The sequence below is a fragment of the Ictalurus punctatus genome, chromosome 16 (genome assembly GCF_001660625.3).
Source record: "Ictalurus punctatus breed USDA103 chromosome 16, Coco_2.0, whole genome shotgun sequence".
In the NCBI taxonomy this organism is placed as follows: domain Eukaryota; kingdom Metazoa; phylum Chordata; class Actinopteri; order Siluriformes; family Ictaluridae; genus Ictalurus; species Ictalurus punctatus.
In genome coordinates, this window is record NC_030431.2 from 17660921 (window position 1) to 17679269 (window position 18349).

The 18349-nt window shown below is 39.3% G+C and overlaps 1 protein-coding gene across 1 annotated transcript; it reads left to right on the forward strand.

The window, feature by feature from the left end:
* Positions 1 to 153: 153 nt before the first annotated feature.
* apbb1 (amyloid beta (A4) precursor protein-binding, family B, member 1 (Fe65)) lies at positions 154 to 17152 on the forward strand. Its single transcript, XM_017489792.3, has 14 exons — positions 154 to 399; positions 2270 to 3123; positions 4925 to 5130; positions 5306 to 5359; positions 5477 to 5553; positions 5683 to 5743; positions 6257 to 6403; positions 6546 to 6673; positions 9343 to 9457; positions 9864 to 9948; positions 10765 to 10845; positions 11669 to 11784; positions 11905 to 12081; positions 13645 to 17152. Exons 2-14 carry the CDS (start codon positions 2289 to 2291, stop codon positions 13804 to 13806), a joined length of 2244 nt encoding a protein of 747 aa, XP_017345281.1. The 5' UTR covers positions 154 to 399; positions 2270 to 2288; the 3' UTR covers positions 13807 to 17152.
* Positions 17153 to 18349: the final 1197 nt, after the last annotated feature.

Genomic DNA, 18349 nt, shown 5'->3' on the forward strand with positions numbered 1-18349 from the left:
ACACATACATACATACATATTTATGATTATATATAACATGCAGCATCTTCACCGTCCATGCTTTACCCACCCCACTTGCTGCTCTGACGTTGTGTTTACGTAGGATATGTGACGTAGGAAAAAGCTAACAGCGTTGGCTAGCTGGCTAATTTTGGAGTCGAGTCCAATTCTGATTCCTGGTGTTGGGAATCGCTAGAGTCGATTCCAATATGGAGCCGAATCGATTGCACTGTGTAGAGTAAACGTCCCGTAACTGAAGAATCGACTGCTTATGGTGTCGACTCCCAGCCATAGAATACGCGACAACGGAGGAGCTGTGATTGTGGAGGGTGACGGTTTTTGTTTTGCTGGCTTAGTAATAGTAAATAGTGGATATCGATGAAGAAAATTTTATAAAAGGTAAGCTGACATTTATTTTTTTGCGTTTTATCTGACTAAAACTGTCATTTATTTAGTGGGAGTTAGCTAGAAGGGTGTGTTTGTGTTGGGGCGAGATGAGCGGTCAAGATCATGGAGGATGAACTGGTTAGCGCTGGCTACTAATAGCTCGATGACAATTTAGCTCGGAAGATTATTTCGTTTAACTAATTTAACGCATTTTACACTGGATAATTGTGTCATAACATTTCAACATTTTGAGTTGTTATACCGTTATTAGCTAGGTAGTTAGTTAGCTACTTCCTCCAGCTAGACGAATGTTAAATGCGCAGCTAACGGGACGGCCCACGCTAGCTCGGTGCTACGTGATATTGCAGATAAACACACAAGCCCGGAAAATGCTAATGCTGGCGTTATAGCTCAATACAAGTGAAAAACACTTATATAAAAGTGTATTTCGATATTATTCAAGAATTTGACGATACACGTCACGATATAAGAGAAAACTCGATACATTTAATAGACTAACACTTACCACAAGGCCTCGTTATTAACCAGGTTTTGGAGTCATTTTAAATCCAAGTAATAACACAGTATTATAACGAACAGAGCCTCGAACTCACTCTGACACTGCACTGCGGTCCCTAAATGCCAATTATTTAAATATATTTTGTTCAGGAAATGTAAGCAGGCACCACATTTACCGGTGCTCTTATAAATATGTGTAATTCTCAAACTTTTTGCGGGGTTCAGAGTACAGACCTCCTTATGCTTGTAGCACAGATTTATTTTAACATCCTCCTCTGACTAGCTAACAAAATATAAGCCAAGAGCAATTTCATTAGTGAACTCTCACTCACAGCATCTATATATTGTAACTATAACTGTTTCAGTAGTACCTGAGTCATTACACCATTATAAATATAGAAATAGAATAGAAGGATAATAATTTTCAAGACCCTAGGAATAAGGACCCTGGACTATGAAAATCATTTACTAAAATACCATATTGGAAGCTGTCTAGGTAGGTAGTGTTTTTAATCAGTGATATGATACCAGTATCAATGCTTTAATTACCTGATACTGATCCAATTCTGACATAGTAACCTCTCGCCTTTAAATACGCCACTGCATAAATGTTGTTTCAGTTAAAGTGCACCTATTATGGTTTTTCAAATATTACCTTTCATGGAGTGTGTTATAGAGCTGTTTGTGAATGTAAAAACGTCTGCAAAGTTTTGAAAATCAAAGCGCATGACAAACTGAGTTATTGACTCCCAGAAGAAGGAATCGATTCTGAACAGCTGAAATGAGTCATTAGTGATTCCGGACTTTACTTCCTGTACGAACCTACATAGGTTTGTGAAAAGAAAAAGTCTCGCCTCTGGTCTTCATCAGCTGCTCGCTGACAGCGGTAGACCAATCACAACAGACTGGGACATCTGACCAATCAGAGCAGAGTATGCTCTTTGAAAGGAGGAGTTTAGACTGAATCCTTTAGAACGGATTTAAGGAGTCGTTTGTGACACTGTGGGGGGGTAATGCTGCAATTTAAATTATGAGCATGAAAGTGTTTTTTGACCTTGGATGCATGTAAATCTAGTATATGAGACATTTAAAACAAAATTAGGCACGTTTCAAAACCATAATAGGTGCGCTTTAAAGATGCCGCTGCATAAATGTTGTTTCAGTTAAGGGGATTCATTATTTTCTATTCACTACAATAGACTTTCTTAAAGTTTAGAAAGCATAGCTTACAGAACCTGTGCACAATTTTTGAAGCAAGGTACTTGTTTAAATCAGGATTCAATTGAAACGAGTTATTTTTTCCTCTGAAAATGGTAGTTTGCTAAATAGTTAATAAATTGCTCTTCCACCAACCCTTTTCCAGAGGTGTCTGGTTCTGTGCCATGTCTTTGGAGAGCACGTCAGACCTGGTTAACGAGAACACGTGTGTACCCTCCTCACTCAGCCTTGATCTGCGCTGCCCACACAGTGCTCTACTGGACACAGAGCTAAGCCCAAAAGGCAAAACGAAAGGCTCGTCCACTCCTTCTTCTTCTTCTTCTTCTTCTTCTTCTTCTTCCAAGAGCCGCCATATCTACGCCAGCACCACCTCCTCACAGCTCCTCACTGGCATCATGGGCGGCCGGGACGATGACATGTCTCACCGCGAGGAAGAGCGAGCAAGGAATCAAGAAAACGAGCAAGGTCACTCCATCTCTGGGAGCAACGCCAAGTGGATGAAGGAAGGTCAGAACCAGCTGCGCAAAGTCGCAGAGCAGCAGCAGGACCTGAACAGAAATCCAGACCAGAACCTTAACCTGACGGAAAACGAGAACGAGTTTCCGGACGGGAACCCAAACCAGAACCACATGCTTGAGGAGCAAGAGCATGATGTGGAAAACAATAAGAACCTGAAGGTCCTCTGCTCCGACATAGACATCAGGAATACTGCCAATGAACCTCTACTGATCGATACCTCTGAGATTCCCAAGAGCAAGGAGCAAGAGGAAGACGAGGAAGAGGATGAGGAGGAAGAAAGCCTACCTGCCAGTGGTGGAGAGAAAGACACCGATTCCTCTGAGGCACAGAGCAGCAGTGAGTCGAGAAAAAGCGGTGAAGGTGGGAGCAAGAACAGATGTTTACTGTTCAGCAAGAGTGGCGCTCCCAGTGATGAGGACTCCAGTTGTATGTCTCTATCTCAGGGGAGCACGGCCACCAGCACTCCTGATGGAGATACCGGTAACTCTGGCTTTATTCCTACTGGATTAGTTTTTAATGACTATGTTTACATGGACAGCAATAATCTAATTATTGACCTTATTCTGAATAAGACAGTATTGTGATTAAGGTGTTTACATGAGTCGCTTTTAGAATATTCCTTTCATGTTCCTGTTTTACATGTTATAGAACATAGATCGATTAACAGCACACGTCATTACGTCCCCGCGCCACGCCGTCCGACGTTCCCTCCAGAATTTCACGTATTGACATATGCTTCCTCTTCGTTATGGTACCGTACACAGTTTTGGGTGTTTCGTTTTTAATTTTACGAAAGCTTCAAGTGCAGTTAATTATTTGTCATGCTATCCATGCAAATAGACAACTGCTTGAAGCCGTGTACTTACCTACTATATAGTAGCTGAAATGCATGTATTACGCCTAATATGTAGCAGTTAAGAATGCGGTTTCAGACGCAACCGTGCTCTCTTGTTTGCCGTTAAACGGTTGAGCACTGCCGTGTGTGTGTGTGTGTGTGTGTGTGTGTGTGTGTGTGTGTGTGTGTGTGTACACATGTCCTGTTGCACAATGCTGTGAAAACTCCCACATGACGTTAATAGTGTGATTAAGGTGTTTACAGGTCTGTAACGCACGTCCATAATGCGACTAAAACAGGAATACTCCACAGGTCTTAATTCGATTTGTGTTTACTTTTATGCCTTTAGTTGGAGTAAGGTAATCAGAAACCGCTGTTTACATGCTAGTTTCTTAATCAGAGTATTGGTTTAATCAGGTTAATATCAGATTATTGTTGTCCATGTAAACATACGTACATACTGCTTCAAAATTTTGTAGATTGGACTGTTTCATGACCACTTTTGATTATTAAAGTAACAGTGTAGTCAAGTTTTTCAAGTGTTTTAGGACTTGTAATATATCATTTTACAGATTTTATTGATCAGTTTTTTTGGGGGGATTATTGTTTGCAAAAATGCTTGATTTTTGTTGTGGCTTTTTTCAAAATTTGTGATAGAGATGCACCGAAACTAAATTTCTCAGGCGATACCGATAACCAATTATTCAGAGTGAGCGTTTCACTGCTGCAACTTTCGGTGTAAAATTTTTAGCAGCGCAGAGTTTACAGAGCTTACAAACTGCAGTTTTGTCATCATTCCACACAAGACATCATCTTTACAAAATCGATGTGTTTTCCCGCCCTCTTTTTATCGACCGGATATAATCGACCTTAATCATCGGATGTTTTTAAACTATCGGCCGATAGCGGGAAAAATAATCGTTATCGGGCGATACTTTGGTGCATCTCTGGTTTTGGTGCTAGTTTTTTTTGGTGGAAAGCTACTTGAATTGGCTAAATAGCACAAAATTGTTTTGCACCGTCTTTCACAGTGATTTTTGTTGGTAAATGAGACCTTTTAGCTGTATTCATGTTCGACGCACATGAATGGAAGAGGGTTTTGGCCGAGTGCGCATTGTCCCAAATCTGCAATAATTTTGAAGAATTACAGGCTTCTCCAAATATTGCAGAGTTTCCTTGATTTTGCTTTAATTTCTGTGATCTCAGAATCCTGGAGGGACTGATTTTAATATGAAGCTTGTAACAGGCTGTTGGCCAGCTGATAAGCAGTAATGTTATGCAATGGTTCTTACTTGTTTTTGGGTTTTGTTTACATTTTCTGGCTCCGAAACAGTTCAGTCCACAGCCAAAGCAAGCTGCTTAGTTCTGACCCCTAAAAAGCAACCCCTCTGTTTAACAATTCTTCCGTGCTTTCACTCTTTCACCACCACGTGGTGTGACTATTAGAGTCGTACTGGGACCGCAGTGCATTTGAGACAGACACGGACCTGCCAGCCGGGTGGATGCGAGTGCGGGACACTTCTGGCACCTACTACTGGCACATTCCTACAGGCACCACGCAGTGGGAGCCACCATCTCCAATGGAAGATGGTGCAGTGCCAGAGAGACCATCCAGCACCTCCCCAGCAATTACACCCTCTGAGGAACCACAGGTACAAGCAGTGGTCCATTTATATTTAACAAATGAGATTATACTTTAATAGACATATTTCTTTTAGCTAACTCTGCGACTAATACTGTACAGCACTGTTAATAGTTGAAAGGATGGCCTTCTCTCTCTGGTGTAATGTGTGTATATCAAGCATAGAAACATGTTTCTGTTTTTAGATGACATGGAATGGAGTACCTCGTCAAAACAGATTCAATGATGACTTGTGGAAGGTGGGTTCAGCTTGGTGTGGTTTACTGTCTATTTATATGTACTGCAGATTTTATACACTTTTTAAAGAGTAAATTCTGAAGCCTGAAATGTTTTGCTGCTGTTTTATTACGTTGAAGGAGGAGGACGTAACTTCTGATCAGAGTCTAAAGGAATTCGAAGGGGCTACTCTGCGCTATGCCTCCATCAATCTCAGGTATAACTTGTTTTTTTAGCATTCAGAGATACAGTATAGGCGAATGCACTATACTGTCTGTGCTATTTGATGCACATTCTTGCTCTTAAAACATTTTCGTTTACATCTGCTGTCTCTGTTTATTCCCAGCTGTTCTCAGTCAGAGGGAGAAGAGAAACCAAGTTCGTACAGCACTGATGGAGAGGCCAAGGTATGGAATGCGGTGTTTATCAACACTGCTCTGCTACTTGTATGTTGGAATAGTTGCTTAAAAGTTTCAAAAGGTTACTTCAGGACGGCTGTGGCTCAGGTGGTAGAGCGGGTTGTCCACTACTCGTAGGGTTGGAGGTTCGATTCTCGGCCCACATGACTCCACATGCCGAGGTATCCTTAGGCAAGACACTGAACCCCAAGTTGCTCCCGATGGCAATTTAGCGCCTTGCATGGCATCTCTGCTAACATTAGTGTGTGAGTGTATGGGTGAATGAGACACAGTGCAAAGCGCTTTGGATAAAAGCGCTATATAAGTGCGCCATTTGCAATTTACTTCCTTAGAAGCTGCTTCATTAACAAAAAATAGGGAAGTTACCAGCTTGGTAATGGATAATGTTTTTTGCACGATCAAACCACTTAAGTCCATCTAAACAGCTTGTAAGTTATTATGAATAAATGTATTTTATTCACTACAATACATAATTCCTTCTGTGGTGTGTGTCTTTTGAAGTGTTTTGCTGTGCGATCTCTGGGCTGGGTGGAGATATCTGAGGAAGAGATGGCACCTGGCAAGAGCAGCATTGCCGTCAATAACTGCATCAGGCAGCTCTCCTACCACAAACACAACCTGCACGACACAGCCGGCATCTGGGGAGAGGTGTGTGTGTGTGTGTGTGTGTGTGTGTGTGTGTGTGTGTGTGTGTGTGTGTGTGTGCACTGTTTCTGTTCGTTGCAAGGAGGAAAACTTGAAGTAAGTAAATGAATGGAAGTTGGTGATTATATGGCACTGTATTCTTCAGGGTAAGGACATGCTCCTGGTGCTAGAGAACGAGATGCTAAATCTGATTGATCCTCTGGGACAGACCCTCCTCCACTCACAGCCTATAGTCAGCATCCGCGTGTGGGGCGTCGGCAGGGACAACGGCAGGTGAGTACAATAACCACGTGTGACCAAAACACAAATCTTTAATCTATTCTTCTGGAATGTTTTCAGGTTCATGGCAAGTCCTTAAAACCTGCCAGCTCCTTGATCTTTAAACAAAGTGATAATTGTACATATTAATTCATTTCTATATTTAATTTGTAGCATTACAATTTAACGTGAACTTTGGACATTTCCCATGCAGTTATTTAACAGCCAGACTTTAATATTTAAATAGATGATATTCTGGCATAGTGATGCTACGTTTTACATGTTGCTTCACTTTTCTTACAGTCATCAGTATGCAACCTATTCATCTCTTTTATGTATTAGCTTTTATCATAACTTATTTTAAGTGCGGCTAAGCTATTATTCATTTTTAATGGGAGTTGTGATGTTGAGCAACCTCAGAAGAGGCTACTAAATATAATTATGACCTCAAAAGCTCAGCATGTTAGTGTTGGCAAAGGTGCTAAGTTGACAGATTGTTAAATACCCCGTTCAGTTCTTTACAAAAGGAGCAGTTATTCTCTAGCAAGGCATGTTGCAGTGAAAACACTGCCGACCCTTCCTCTTCCCTACAGCTATATGTATGCTTTCTGTGTTGCCTTTTAAGTTAAAGTGGTTTCCAACTGGACACTGAGCTAATGCGAAAAAATATTACCACAAGTCCTCTTAAGAGTACATTCTCTGCCACAATGCTTTTTCTCCTTGCATTTCTCTTGTTAAATGATGCTGCATAAATGATACATATTTTGCTAGACATAATGCTTAATGACATGCATGATTTATTTGATTTTAGTTTAAGTTGACTTGCTAGACTAAGTTGGACTTTTGTTGTGCTCCCTCATTTGTTTGCTGTTCAAACTTGTTTCGGTTTCTCTTTATGCTGCTGCATTCTGGGACTCAGGGAGAGGTAGTGTATTGCTATTATTGTGCATTATTTTCCATAATTGTGGTTTTCATGGCAATATGCTGCCACAGCTGATTTTCACCCCACCAGCCTCATTTTCATGACCAGCTCACTGTGTGGAATACACACTCACAGTGTCAAATGCTGTTGATGAATATAAATAAATATTCCATTTATATTACATTTCTATCTGTAGTTAGATCTAGTGTGCTTTATACAGTCGTGTGAAAAAATGAGTACACCCCATAGAAATTGTTGGCTTTTCTGACATATTTGGACAAGCAAACATTTGGTCATCTTTGACACAGTGTCTGTTAAAGAAGTTAAAGAAAATTTGTTTTTTCAATCATTTATTCAACAAAAATATAAATAGACGAGATTCTTCTGTTTCAAGATTTCAATGGGATTAAAATCCGGGCTTTGAGTAGGCCATTCTATAACCCTCCATTTCTTCTTTTTGATCCATTCCTTGGTTGATTTGCTAGTGTGCTTAGGATCATTATCCTGGTGAAAGGTCCACTTTCCGTTCAACTTCAGCTTGCAGACAGATGGCCTCACATTATCTTCAAACACTCTTTGATATGATGTTGAATCAATGAATGGAAGCTGTCCAGTCCCTGAGGCAGCGAAGCAACCCCAAACCATAACATTTCCATCACTGTGCTTCACAGTTGGTATGAGGTGCTTCTCCTGAAAACCTGTCTTTGGTCTGTGCCAAACATGTCTGCTGTTACTGTGGCCAAATGACTCTTTGATTCATCTGTCCAGAGCACATTATTCCAAAAGGCCTGGTCTTTGCATATATGCTCATTGGCAAACTGTAGTCTTGTAAAGGCTTTTTTCCTGGCACGCTTCCCATGCAGGTCAAATTTGTGCAATCTCCTTCTGATTGTAGAAGCATGCACTTTGACACCAACGGTTACAAGATTTACTAACGGATCCTATGATCAAATATTGGGCTTTTTGGAGACTTTTTTTTTTTTGCATCAGACTGTCTGCTCTTGGGCTGAATTGGCTGGGCTGAATTGGCTGGGACGACCAGTCCCGGACAAATTGGCAGTCTTTTGAAATCTGCACCATTTGTAGATGATTTTCCTTACAGTGGAATGATTTATTTCATATCATTTGGAGATCTTTTTAAATCCCTTGCCAGACTTAGAGTCATGCACAACCGTTTTCTGAAGGCCTTACAGAAATCTTTAGATATCGGCATGATGACACCACACACCTCAATAGCAAAGGGAACACCAGACACTAGATATGAGAGGGGTATAAATAAGAAGTTGCATTCCCTAAGCATTTTCTAAGCACTGGTACCCAATCTTGAACACCTAATTCTAATTTTAGGAATTTAAAGGTGTGATAAATGTAGGGGTGTACTTATTTTTTCCATGTGTTCTGTAGTTCTTTTTTTAAAATTTAAATTGTGAAAATGACTACAAAATATCAATTTTGTGTGTCATTTGATAATTTATCATCTTTATTAATAGGCACTGTTTCAAATAGGATCAAATGTTTGCTTGTCCAAATATGTAGAAAAAAAAACAACAACAATTTCCATGGGTTGTATTTATTTTTTCACATGACTGTGTTTCATTGATTTATTATACTTAGAAGTAGCAATACTATGACGTTGTAGTGCCCTTCATTTCATCCCTCATCATTTTAATCTTAAAGCCATCCGTCGTCCTTAATCCTCACAACCCAAATACGTGTGTATGTTTGTGCATGTGAGCACTCAGTTATGACTGTTTCACCACAGGGACTTTGCCTACGTGGCTCGAGACAAGCTAACCCATGTTCTGAAGTGTCACGTGTTCCGGTGTGACACTCCTGCCAAGAACATTGCCACCAGCATGCATGACATCTGTTCTAAGGTTAGTATTTCTCTTCTATGGAATTAGCACTGACCGTGTTTTGTAGTGAATTTCCTGAATCCAAATATCCAATGATATCTGTTCTTAAAAAACAGTAAAAATAGTGACCGTAGACACCATAGAGTCTGTCTAAAATAGCATTTTATGTGTGCTTTTTGGCAGCCCTTTTCTGTTGTCATGGTATTTTGTACTTTTTCTAAAAACTGAGCCTGCAATAAAGCCAAGTAGGATGGTTCATTTTTTTTTTGTGTGAGAATGTTTTGTGAATTTTTTTATATGTGATAATAAAGCAGGTAAAAGCAAGTAACATCTATAAAATTTACTTAGCAAAGCAGCTCTGGGAACAGGGAACTACATAATTGTTGTAAAATTACAAAAGGTTGTCTATACTTTGTGTATGTTGCAGATCATGGCACAGAGGAAGTCCTCAAAATCAAGTCTAAACAGACTCAACATTGATCCCTCCAAACTAGTGGACATTCCGGTTCAGGGTATGTAACATCACTCGACAATTATGAAGAATATTCAGTACAGTATAGGACGTACATGTGGCAAGTTAAATAGGTACACCTGCTTCTATATACAGTTATCCAATCAGCCAATCATGTGGCAACAGCACATTGTAGAAAATCATGCAGATACAGGTCAGGTGTTTAAATGAATGTTCACATCAAACTTCAGAATGGGGAAAAATGTGATTTCAGTGACTGACCATGCTTTCAGTTGTGAGTGCCAGTCGGGCTGTAACTGGACAAGTGAAGATAAGAAAATGGCCAAGCAATATTTTCCCAATATTCAGCTGCCCAGTTTTGGTGAGCCCGTCACCACTGTAGCCTTAGAGTCCTGTTCTTGTTTTGACAGGAGTGAAACCTGATCTGTTCTTCTGCTCTTGTCGCCCATCTGCCTCTTGCTTTTCTGCTCGCCGCAATTGTAGCTTGATTATTTGAGTTACCTTAGTCTTCCTGTCAGCTCAAGGCAGTCTGGACATTCTCCACTGACCACAGAACTGGATGTTTGTTTTTCGCACCATTCTGTGTAAACTCTAGAGTCAGCAGATCAGTCGTTTCTGAAATATTCAGACCAGCCATTTTGTTCCTAATTCTGATGTTTGATGTGAACATTAACTGAAGCTCTTGATCTGTATCTGCATGATTTTATGCATTGCCCTGCTACAACATGATCGCTGATTGGATAATTGCTGGTGTACAGGTATTCCTATTAAAGTAGGCAGTGAGTGTTTTTATATGGGAAGATACTTCCTGTATGGTTGTAGCAGGTCGCATGACTTCTACATTTTTAACTTGTAGAGTTCCCAGCACCAAAGAATGAGCTGGTCCAGCGTTTCCAGGTGCGCTATCTTGGTAATGTAGCGGTGGCAAAACCAGTAGGTAAGGAACACTGTTCTCTTTTAGGGGTTTCAGCGTTGTTACTGTGTGAATCTGAAAGCTGCTTTGGTTAGGGCCAAATGCTACACTGGTGTTTTCTTGTTCTGCTCAGGAATGCAGATTTATGAAAATGATTTAGGGAGGGAGAGGTATTTCCTGACTCAACCTCAGAGAAGCCTCAAAGCCTTACTAAAACAGACCAAACCAAGAGTATCAAACTCACTTCCTGGAAGCTCAACAAAGATTTGTTTTCTCTCTTTTAAGACACCAGGTTCAAACTTGGGGGGCAATCTTAGGGGGCATTATAAAAATTGCTGTGCACAAAACGAGGTTTGAGTTTAAATGAAAATTTTTTTAAGCCACATTTCATCAGCTTCTAGTTAAGTGGAAGTCTTACCTTACAGTGGAGATTCATATAAATTGTACTTACAAAATTTCCACGCGGACACTGTTGTCTGGCGTTCTGTATATGTCATTAAATAAAACACTGCATTAGAGTCTGCATCCTATAGTTGTGCTTGCATTTAAATTAGCATGTGCACATTGGGATTAATAAAGAGGATTATGCATATTAGATGGTGCATGCATGTTTTCTATTTGCATATGTTACAACATACTTTAACTCTGGAATTCATACACACTTTTTTAAATGAGGCCACAGGACTGGAGTGTGACACCGCTGATCCAAAGAAAATTGTTGTTGGCCAATTAATTGTAGACCATGTGTGTACTGATGCGTTTACACATTCTGAAATGGTTACACTTTCAGCAGTATGATTTTAAGTTTTGTAATACTGGTCATTTGTCTTGCTGTGTGTTCACTCAGGCATGGAAATTGTTAATTCTGCTTTGGAGACTGCACTTGCCTCTGGAGACAAAGCAGATTGGAGTCCTGTGACTGTGAATGTGGCCTCTGCTACTCTTACTATTCTTATTTCAGATGTGAGTATAATTACACACACACACACACACAGCATAATAGTTATTTTTGTAGTATTTCTGCATTTATTTTGCTGTGGTTTGAAATAGCACATCACATCTGTCTTTGTCTTGTGGGTGTAGACTGAGGAGGTTCTGTCGGAGTGTCGGGTGCGCTTCCTGTCATTCATGGGTGTAGGGAAAGACGTACATACTTTTGCCTTCATCATGGCCGAAGGCCCTGGAGATTTCATCTGCCACATGTTCTGGTGCGAGCCCAATGCTGCCAGTCTTAGTGAGGCCGTGCAGGCTGCGTGCATGGTAAGTAAAAAGAACAAGGTACTACTGTCAAGGAGTAGATCAGAGAAGCCAAACTGTGGGTTTGATGTTACTGTAAGCAGAGGACAAAATTAACCACATTCTGGGGAAAAGAATGTGAAAAAAGAGCTTAAATGGTATATTCTTGCCTGGGTGCATAAATCAATCAGTAACTTATATTTGTGAACAACATAAATCTTGACAGATGCTTGTTGTTATAGTGTCAACTAACTAACAATCACAAGGTATGAGGTTTGAATGGGTTACGACTATACCAACTGCTCACTGAAAATGTATGCAGTTGTACAAAAATAAGCAGATCTGCCAAAGCCGATGCATTTTTGTAGGAAAAATCAAATATGCCACTTGACAGGTGAATCGGGAATGGCCGACAGTAGTTTGTGTCAGTATTTATTGACCCCCTGGAAGCCTCTCCCCTTCTCCCATTACACATTAGTAAGGGGTCTCGCATTTAATCTCTGGTCTCTTGAATTTCTTGCATGAAAGATGTGGCCTCACTGTCTGTCAGGGCAATTCGAGAATGTTTTGAGTTCATTAATGCGAAATATAATCTATCACTGTATGTTTGACTTACTGACATTAGAAGAAAAGGGGGGGGGTTAAATAGACCTATAATGAAGAGTTAAATCTAACACTTTACATATAATGTGAATGGTAATGGTCATTAGAAAGTGATTAAAAGCACCGCTTGCTCTCCTGCACCAGTCAGCACAGACACGTTCAACGCCAAGAACCTTCAACTCCCCTTCACAGGGTTCCCACGGGTCATGGAGTTTCTGGAATGTCATGTAAATTTAATAAAGTCTATTCCAGTCAGGGAATTTGATCATTTGGGGGTTGAAGTCAGGGAATATCAGAATATACATCAGCCTTTTATTTATTTATTTTTTCTTCTTCTTTTTTTTTTTTTTTCTTTTTTTTTTTTTTTTACAGTGTGCTGATTTGCTGAATGTTACACGGTGTTATGGGTTAAAAATTTACTTAAAATGGCTTACGATACCTTGTAAATTAATTGATTTTATTTCCATTAAAGAAATATATGTTGTTTTATTAGGATCATTTTGTTTATTAGGTGTAAAGACTAGTCATGAGATAAGTATATGTTCTTTTTAAGCAATGAAAACTAAGTTTTGCACTGAACATGTCTGTTAACCAGGAAATCAAGCTTACAGGTTTAATGGGTTAAAATAGTCAGTTTTCTTCTGCTCAGTACCCAGGAAATACATTGCACCATTCTTTGCACAGTAGGTCAAGAAAATTCAAGATTTTGGTCTGGGAAAGTCAGGGAAAAGTCATGGAATTTTATATTTGACTTGGAGTGTGAACCCTGTCTTTACATGCATTAGTGGTTTGTGAAAGGACTGAAAAGTTAAGTCCATGACTATTTCATATTGCTTTGCAAATGGGAAACTGTAGTATTTTGTGCTGGTCATCACCTTTATACAGCCTGCCTTTTAATGGATGTTTTGAGGCTGCACTATATTGCCCGTATAAAAGAATGCAGTAGTTGTCATTTGATATCTCTGTGTGTGTGTCTGGTTCCAGCTGAGGTATCAGAAGTGTCTGGATGCCAGGCCCCCCAGCAGTATCTCGTGTTTGCCTGGCCCTCCTGCAGACTCTGTTGCTCGCAGGGTGGGCTCCAGTGTCAAGAAGGGCGTGCAAAGCCTGCTGGGAACATTCAAGAGATCTGGAGCCCAGACACCATGAGAAAATGAGTCCTCCCCAACGTGGCTCTAATTCTTCACCTCCCTCCACACCCCAATTTGTCCTCCACCTGTCAGCTGTAGATCTCAATCGAGCGTGGAACACGCATTTCGTTTCTCCTGGCCTCATCTGATGAGCTCAGGTTCCCCTGCATTTGTATGTTTGTATGATTGTATGATCAAAACATGATTTAGAATTGTTCCACAATAATTATTTTAACACTATTTCACACTTTGGTCTAGGTAGATAGTATTGTATCTCATTACTGATTCTTCAGCAATGTCCTTTTTGGGGTTTGAAAGTGATCGAGCATATGCATATATGTCTGTCTCCTTAAAAACTGGACCAAAATCGTCATCACAATGAACGCAAAGTACTTAATGTGTTCATTAAGTAAAAAAAAAGCGTGACTACGTGCGCTTTTTAAAAACACTAAAACTAGCAACAAGCAACATCACTACAGTTAATGTAATGTGCTAAATGTACTGTAACACTGAGGTTGACACTGCTGTTTTTAAATATTGAAAACATATGACAATATGTATGTTTAAATAGAACGGATGGATCTTCTAAAAAAAAAAAAAAAAAAAAGTTGTGTGTGTATTTTCCGTTAACAGAACACACTGCGTGTGCTTGTGTAGTTAGGATGCTTTCACACTAGACATTCTTCTTTTTTTTTTTCCTCAGCCGCAAGCGCATGTTTTGCACATAATCCTATGGGAAGCAGCCACAAAGTGCACTGCTTTTTAAATAACGTTGCAGCCAGCGTTTTTTAGTCACAGAGGAGCATTTTGCGGCACAAGCAAGAAAAACAAACATCGGAAACAACTCTGTGGAAAAAAAAATTGTCTGGTTAGTGAAGCAATATATTGAGATTTGCAACATGAATTACTCACTATCTTTGGGATGTGATGTGACGTCCCACTTTAACCGTGGCTGCATTCAACAAAGTCACACAAGTAGCTCCACAAGCATCCTTCTCGTCGCTATAGTTAAACAAATCTTTATTTAATCTTAAATGCTGACAATAATCAGTCAAATCTAGATGGAAAGCTTGTCTAGTTAGTTCCAAATTATCGATAGGACTGGTAAGAGTTTTGTGGTTACAGTGTGTGTGTGTGTCCTGTGTTCCCATATCAGCACGAAAAATGCATCAGCCAGTGATTTTTCCCTGTAAAAAAAAAACAAGTGTGAAAGCACCCTTAGCGTGTAGATTTAGCATAATCTCACAACAAGAGCTAGACTATAAATCTACGCTGTATATGACACATCTGACCACATGTTGATGTGACCTTATCAGTGCATTATAAGTTTATTATTTACACGTTTTGATGTTTGTTTTTTTTTTTTTCTCTGACTGGAATTATTTAAACAGATTATTTATATACTCTAAAATAGCGTTACTGTATCATAGTCTTCCAAAAGGAACCGGCTCAGCGAAGAGCCCCTGGATATTTCACTAGCTTAAACGGGCATTAGTGATGGAATTATTTTGTAGGATTTTTTAAAAGGATTTTAAGTTGTGTTAGTAGGATATTGTGTTTCCCTGCTGGGTGGGAATTCTGTTTTTTAGACATGTGAGGTCTCACCACTATGTGGTATTTTTGTTTTTTGTTTTGTAAAAGGAGTGACTCTATCATGTTTCTGAATGTGTACAAGTTTGCCTTCACCGGGTTAGCGAGGTCTGATCTGGAGTGGAAGTGATGTATAAAAATGCTTTAATCATGCAGTGTAGGTGTAGGCATAGTGATGTACAGGTAGAGGGCGCTCTCTGCTTTCCGCTGGTCTTGTACAATAATGCCAGGCTCATTTCTCCTGGTTTCATTGTGACGTGTGTGTGTGTATTTTAGAACAAAACAAAAAAAAAAATCTCTCATACACTTGAAAGAACCATGTCACTGATTTGTCATGTGTACATACAGGTTACACACACTGATCCATTTCCCCTCTCGTGTACATTGTAATATAATTCATCATGACTTGCCTCGCTGTTTGGCTCTAAAACCAGTAACAGCCATTCACAAACATCACATCCTACGATTACTCACTGAATGTTATTGTGTATATAAACTAATATAGTGATAGTAGCAGAATGCACCCATATCCAGTAGCACATTTCTCTGATTGCTAACAGGTTGTGTAAACTGTACTTCAGTCACAGATGCTTTTTTTTTTCTTCCTTCTTCTCAGTTTACTGTTTAGTTGGCTTGTGAATAAGCCTTAGCTTTTAGCTCAGCTGCTAAAGAACGAATGTTGTATGAAAGGAAACGGGAGTTATCGGTCATTGTTTAAAAAAAAAAAAAAAAACATGTCACAATAGCTTGCATTGCAGTCGCTTTATTAAACAAAAAATCTGTATGTGGTTGTGTCTCAACATTTCCTCTAAACAGTAAGGGACTGTAGATCTACAGTGCCCTCCACTAATATTGGCACCCTTGGTAAAAAAAAAATGAGCAAAGAATGCTGTGAAAATTTGTCTTTTATTTTTGGATCTTTTGTTAAAAAAATTCACAAACATACTCTCATAGATATCAAACAATTGCAAACACAGGTATATATATATATATATATATATATATATATATATATATATATATATATATATATATATATATGTAAACAAACTTTGTTAAATATAGGTGTGCCACAATTATTGCCACCCTTTTAGTCTTTACTACTTAATCTTTAATACTTTGTGCTACCTCCCTTTGCCAAGATAACAGCTGAGTCTTCTCCTATAATGACTGATTAGGTTGGAGAATACGTGGCAAGGGATCTGAGACCATTCCTCCATACAGAATCTCTCCAGATCCTTCACATTTCCAGGTCCACGCTGGCAGTGGAGGACACTGTAGATTACTTCATGTCATGGAGATTGGTAACAACATGGAATAAAATTGTATTGTACTTCATTCAAGGAATGTAAATGTTAGTTTACTAATCAATTTTTAGGAAAATCAGATTTTCTTTTTCTTTCTTTTTTTTATATACAAAAAAAAAAACTGAACAATGAATGACTGTGCCAAAGTGCACAAAGCCTTCATAACCAGCCAGCTAACATCATATTTCTTTATGCATAATAAAGCCATCTGTGAGCGCGTTATCTGGGTAGGTGTGTGCTATGGCAGTGCATTTTCTGATGTGTAATATGCAAATATTATTCAAGTGTTTAGTGGTTCTAGAATGCATTTAAGTTTTCAGTTCAGCAAGAGAGACCATTTCTCTTTTTTGTTTTTGCTCGTTTTGAATTGCTTTCTTATAATGTAAATTAGGTGTCATGTACTGTATATACATATTAATATGATATGTCTCTTGACAAAATAAAAGTTACTGTCTGTCTCCTCGCGGAGGACTGTGTGCTAAAATGAATTTTATAATACAAGTATAAACTAATGTAGGGCCTCTGATTTCATTTTGTGCTGCAGCAGGAAATGTACTTTTCAAATCTCTTGCGTTCCAAAAATTCTCAGGCTTAAAAGCATATCAACCAATCTACAGGTGCATCACAATAAATTAGAATATCCTGGAATTTTTTTCTTTGTAATTCAATTCAAAAAGTGGAACTTTCATATTTTCTAGATTCATTAAACAAAGTGAAATGTTTCAAGACTTTTTTGTTGTTTTAATCTTGATGATTACGGCTTGCCAGTCGTGTGTAAAATGAAGATTGGAGCATCACTTGTTCTTTTTCTAATCTTCAACTGTCCAGTTTAGATGAGCCTGTGCCCACTATATGCTCAGATTCCTGTTCTTGGCTGACAGGAGTGGAACCCAGCACGGTCTTCTGATGTTACAAATCGTGCGTTTAGAGATGCTAGTAAATGGTACATGGTAGTAAAGAGTGCCTACTTGAGTTACCATAGCCTCCCCTTTAGCTTGAATTGGACTGGCGAGTTTCATCTGAACTCTCTTCAACAAAGCGTTTCCACCAGCAGACCTGCTACTCACGGAGTGTTTTTTTTTTTTTTTTTTGCGCTGCACCATTCTGAGTAAAACCGACAGACCATTGTGTGTGAAAATCCCAGTAGATGAGCGATTTCTGAAATACTCAAACAGCCTGTCAAAGTGAGTGAAATCACATTTTCCTCCATCCTGAAGCTTGATGAGAACATTAACTGAAGTTGTTTACTTGAATCTGCATGATTTTATGCACTGCTGCTACATGAATGTCTTACTATGATAACTGGATTATTGAGCAGGTGTGCAGGTGTTCCTAACATCTTTGTAGCTATGATGATAAATAAATGCTGGTAGCTAAATGCATGGGGTTCCTCCACTCACAGTCTACTTTATTAGGAACACCTGTACAAGTGCACGTTCATACAGTTTTCTAATCAGCCAATCACATGGCAGCAGCACAGTGGATAAAGTCATGCAGACAGAAGAGCTTCAGTTAATGTTCACATTAAACATCAGAATGGGGGAAGAAACGTGATCTTTGTGACTTTGCCCATGGCCTGATTGATAGTGCCAGGTGGGCTGGTTTGAGTATTTCAGGTACTGCTGATCTCCTGGGATTTTCTCACAACAGTCTCTAGAGTTGATA

Bases quoted from the DNA above. Each gene is read 5' to 3' on its own strand.
- apbb1 (XM_017489792.3), top strand. From the start codon at position 2,289: ATGTCTTTGGAGAGCACGTCAGACCTGGTTAACGAGAACACGTGTGTA. The intron at 3,124-4,924 runs GTAACTCTGGCT...TGTGACTATTAG, and splicing joins CACTCCTGATGGAGATACCG to AGTCGTACTGGGACCGCAGT. The intron at 5,554-5,682 runs GTATAACTTGTT...GTTTATTCCCAG, and splicing joins TATGCCTCCATCAATCTCAG to CTGTTCTCAGTCAGAGGGAG.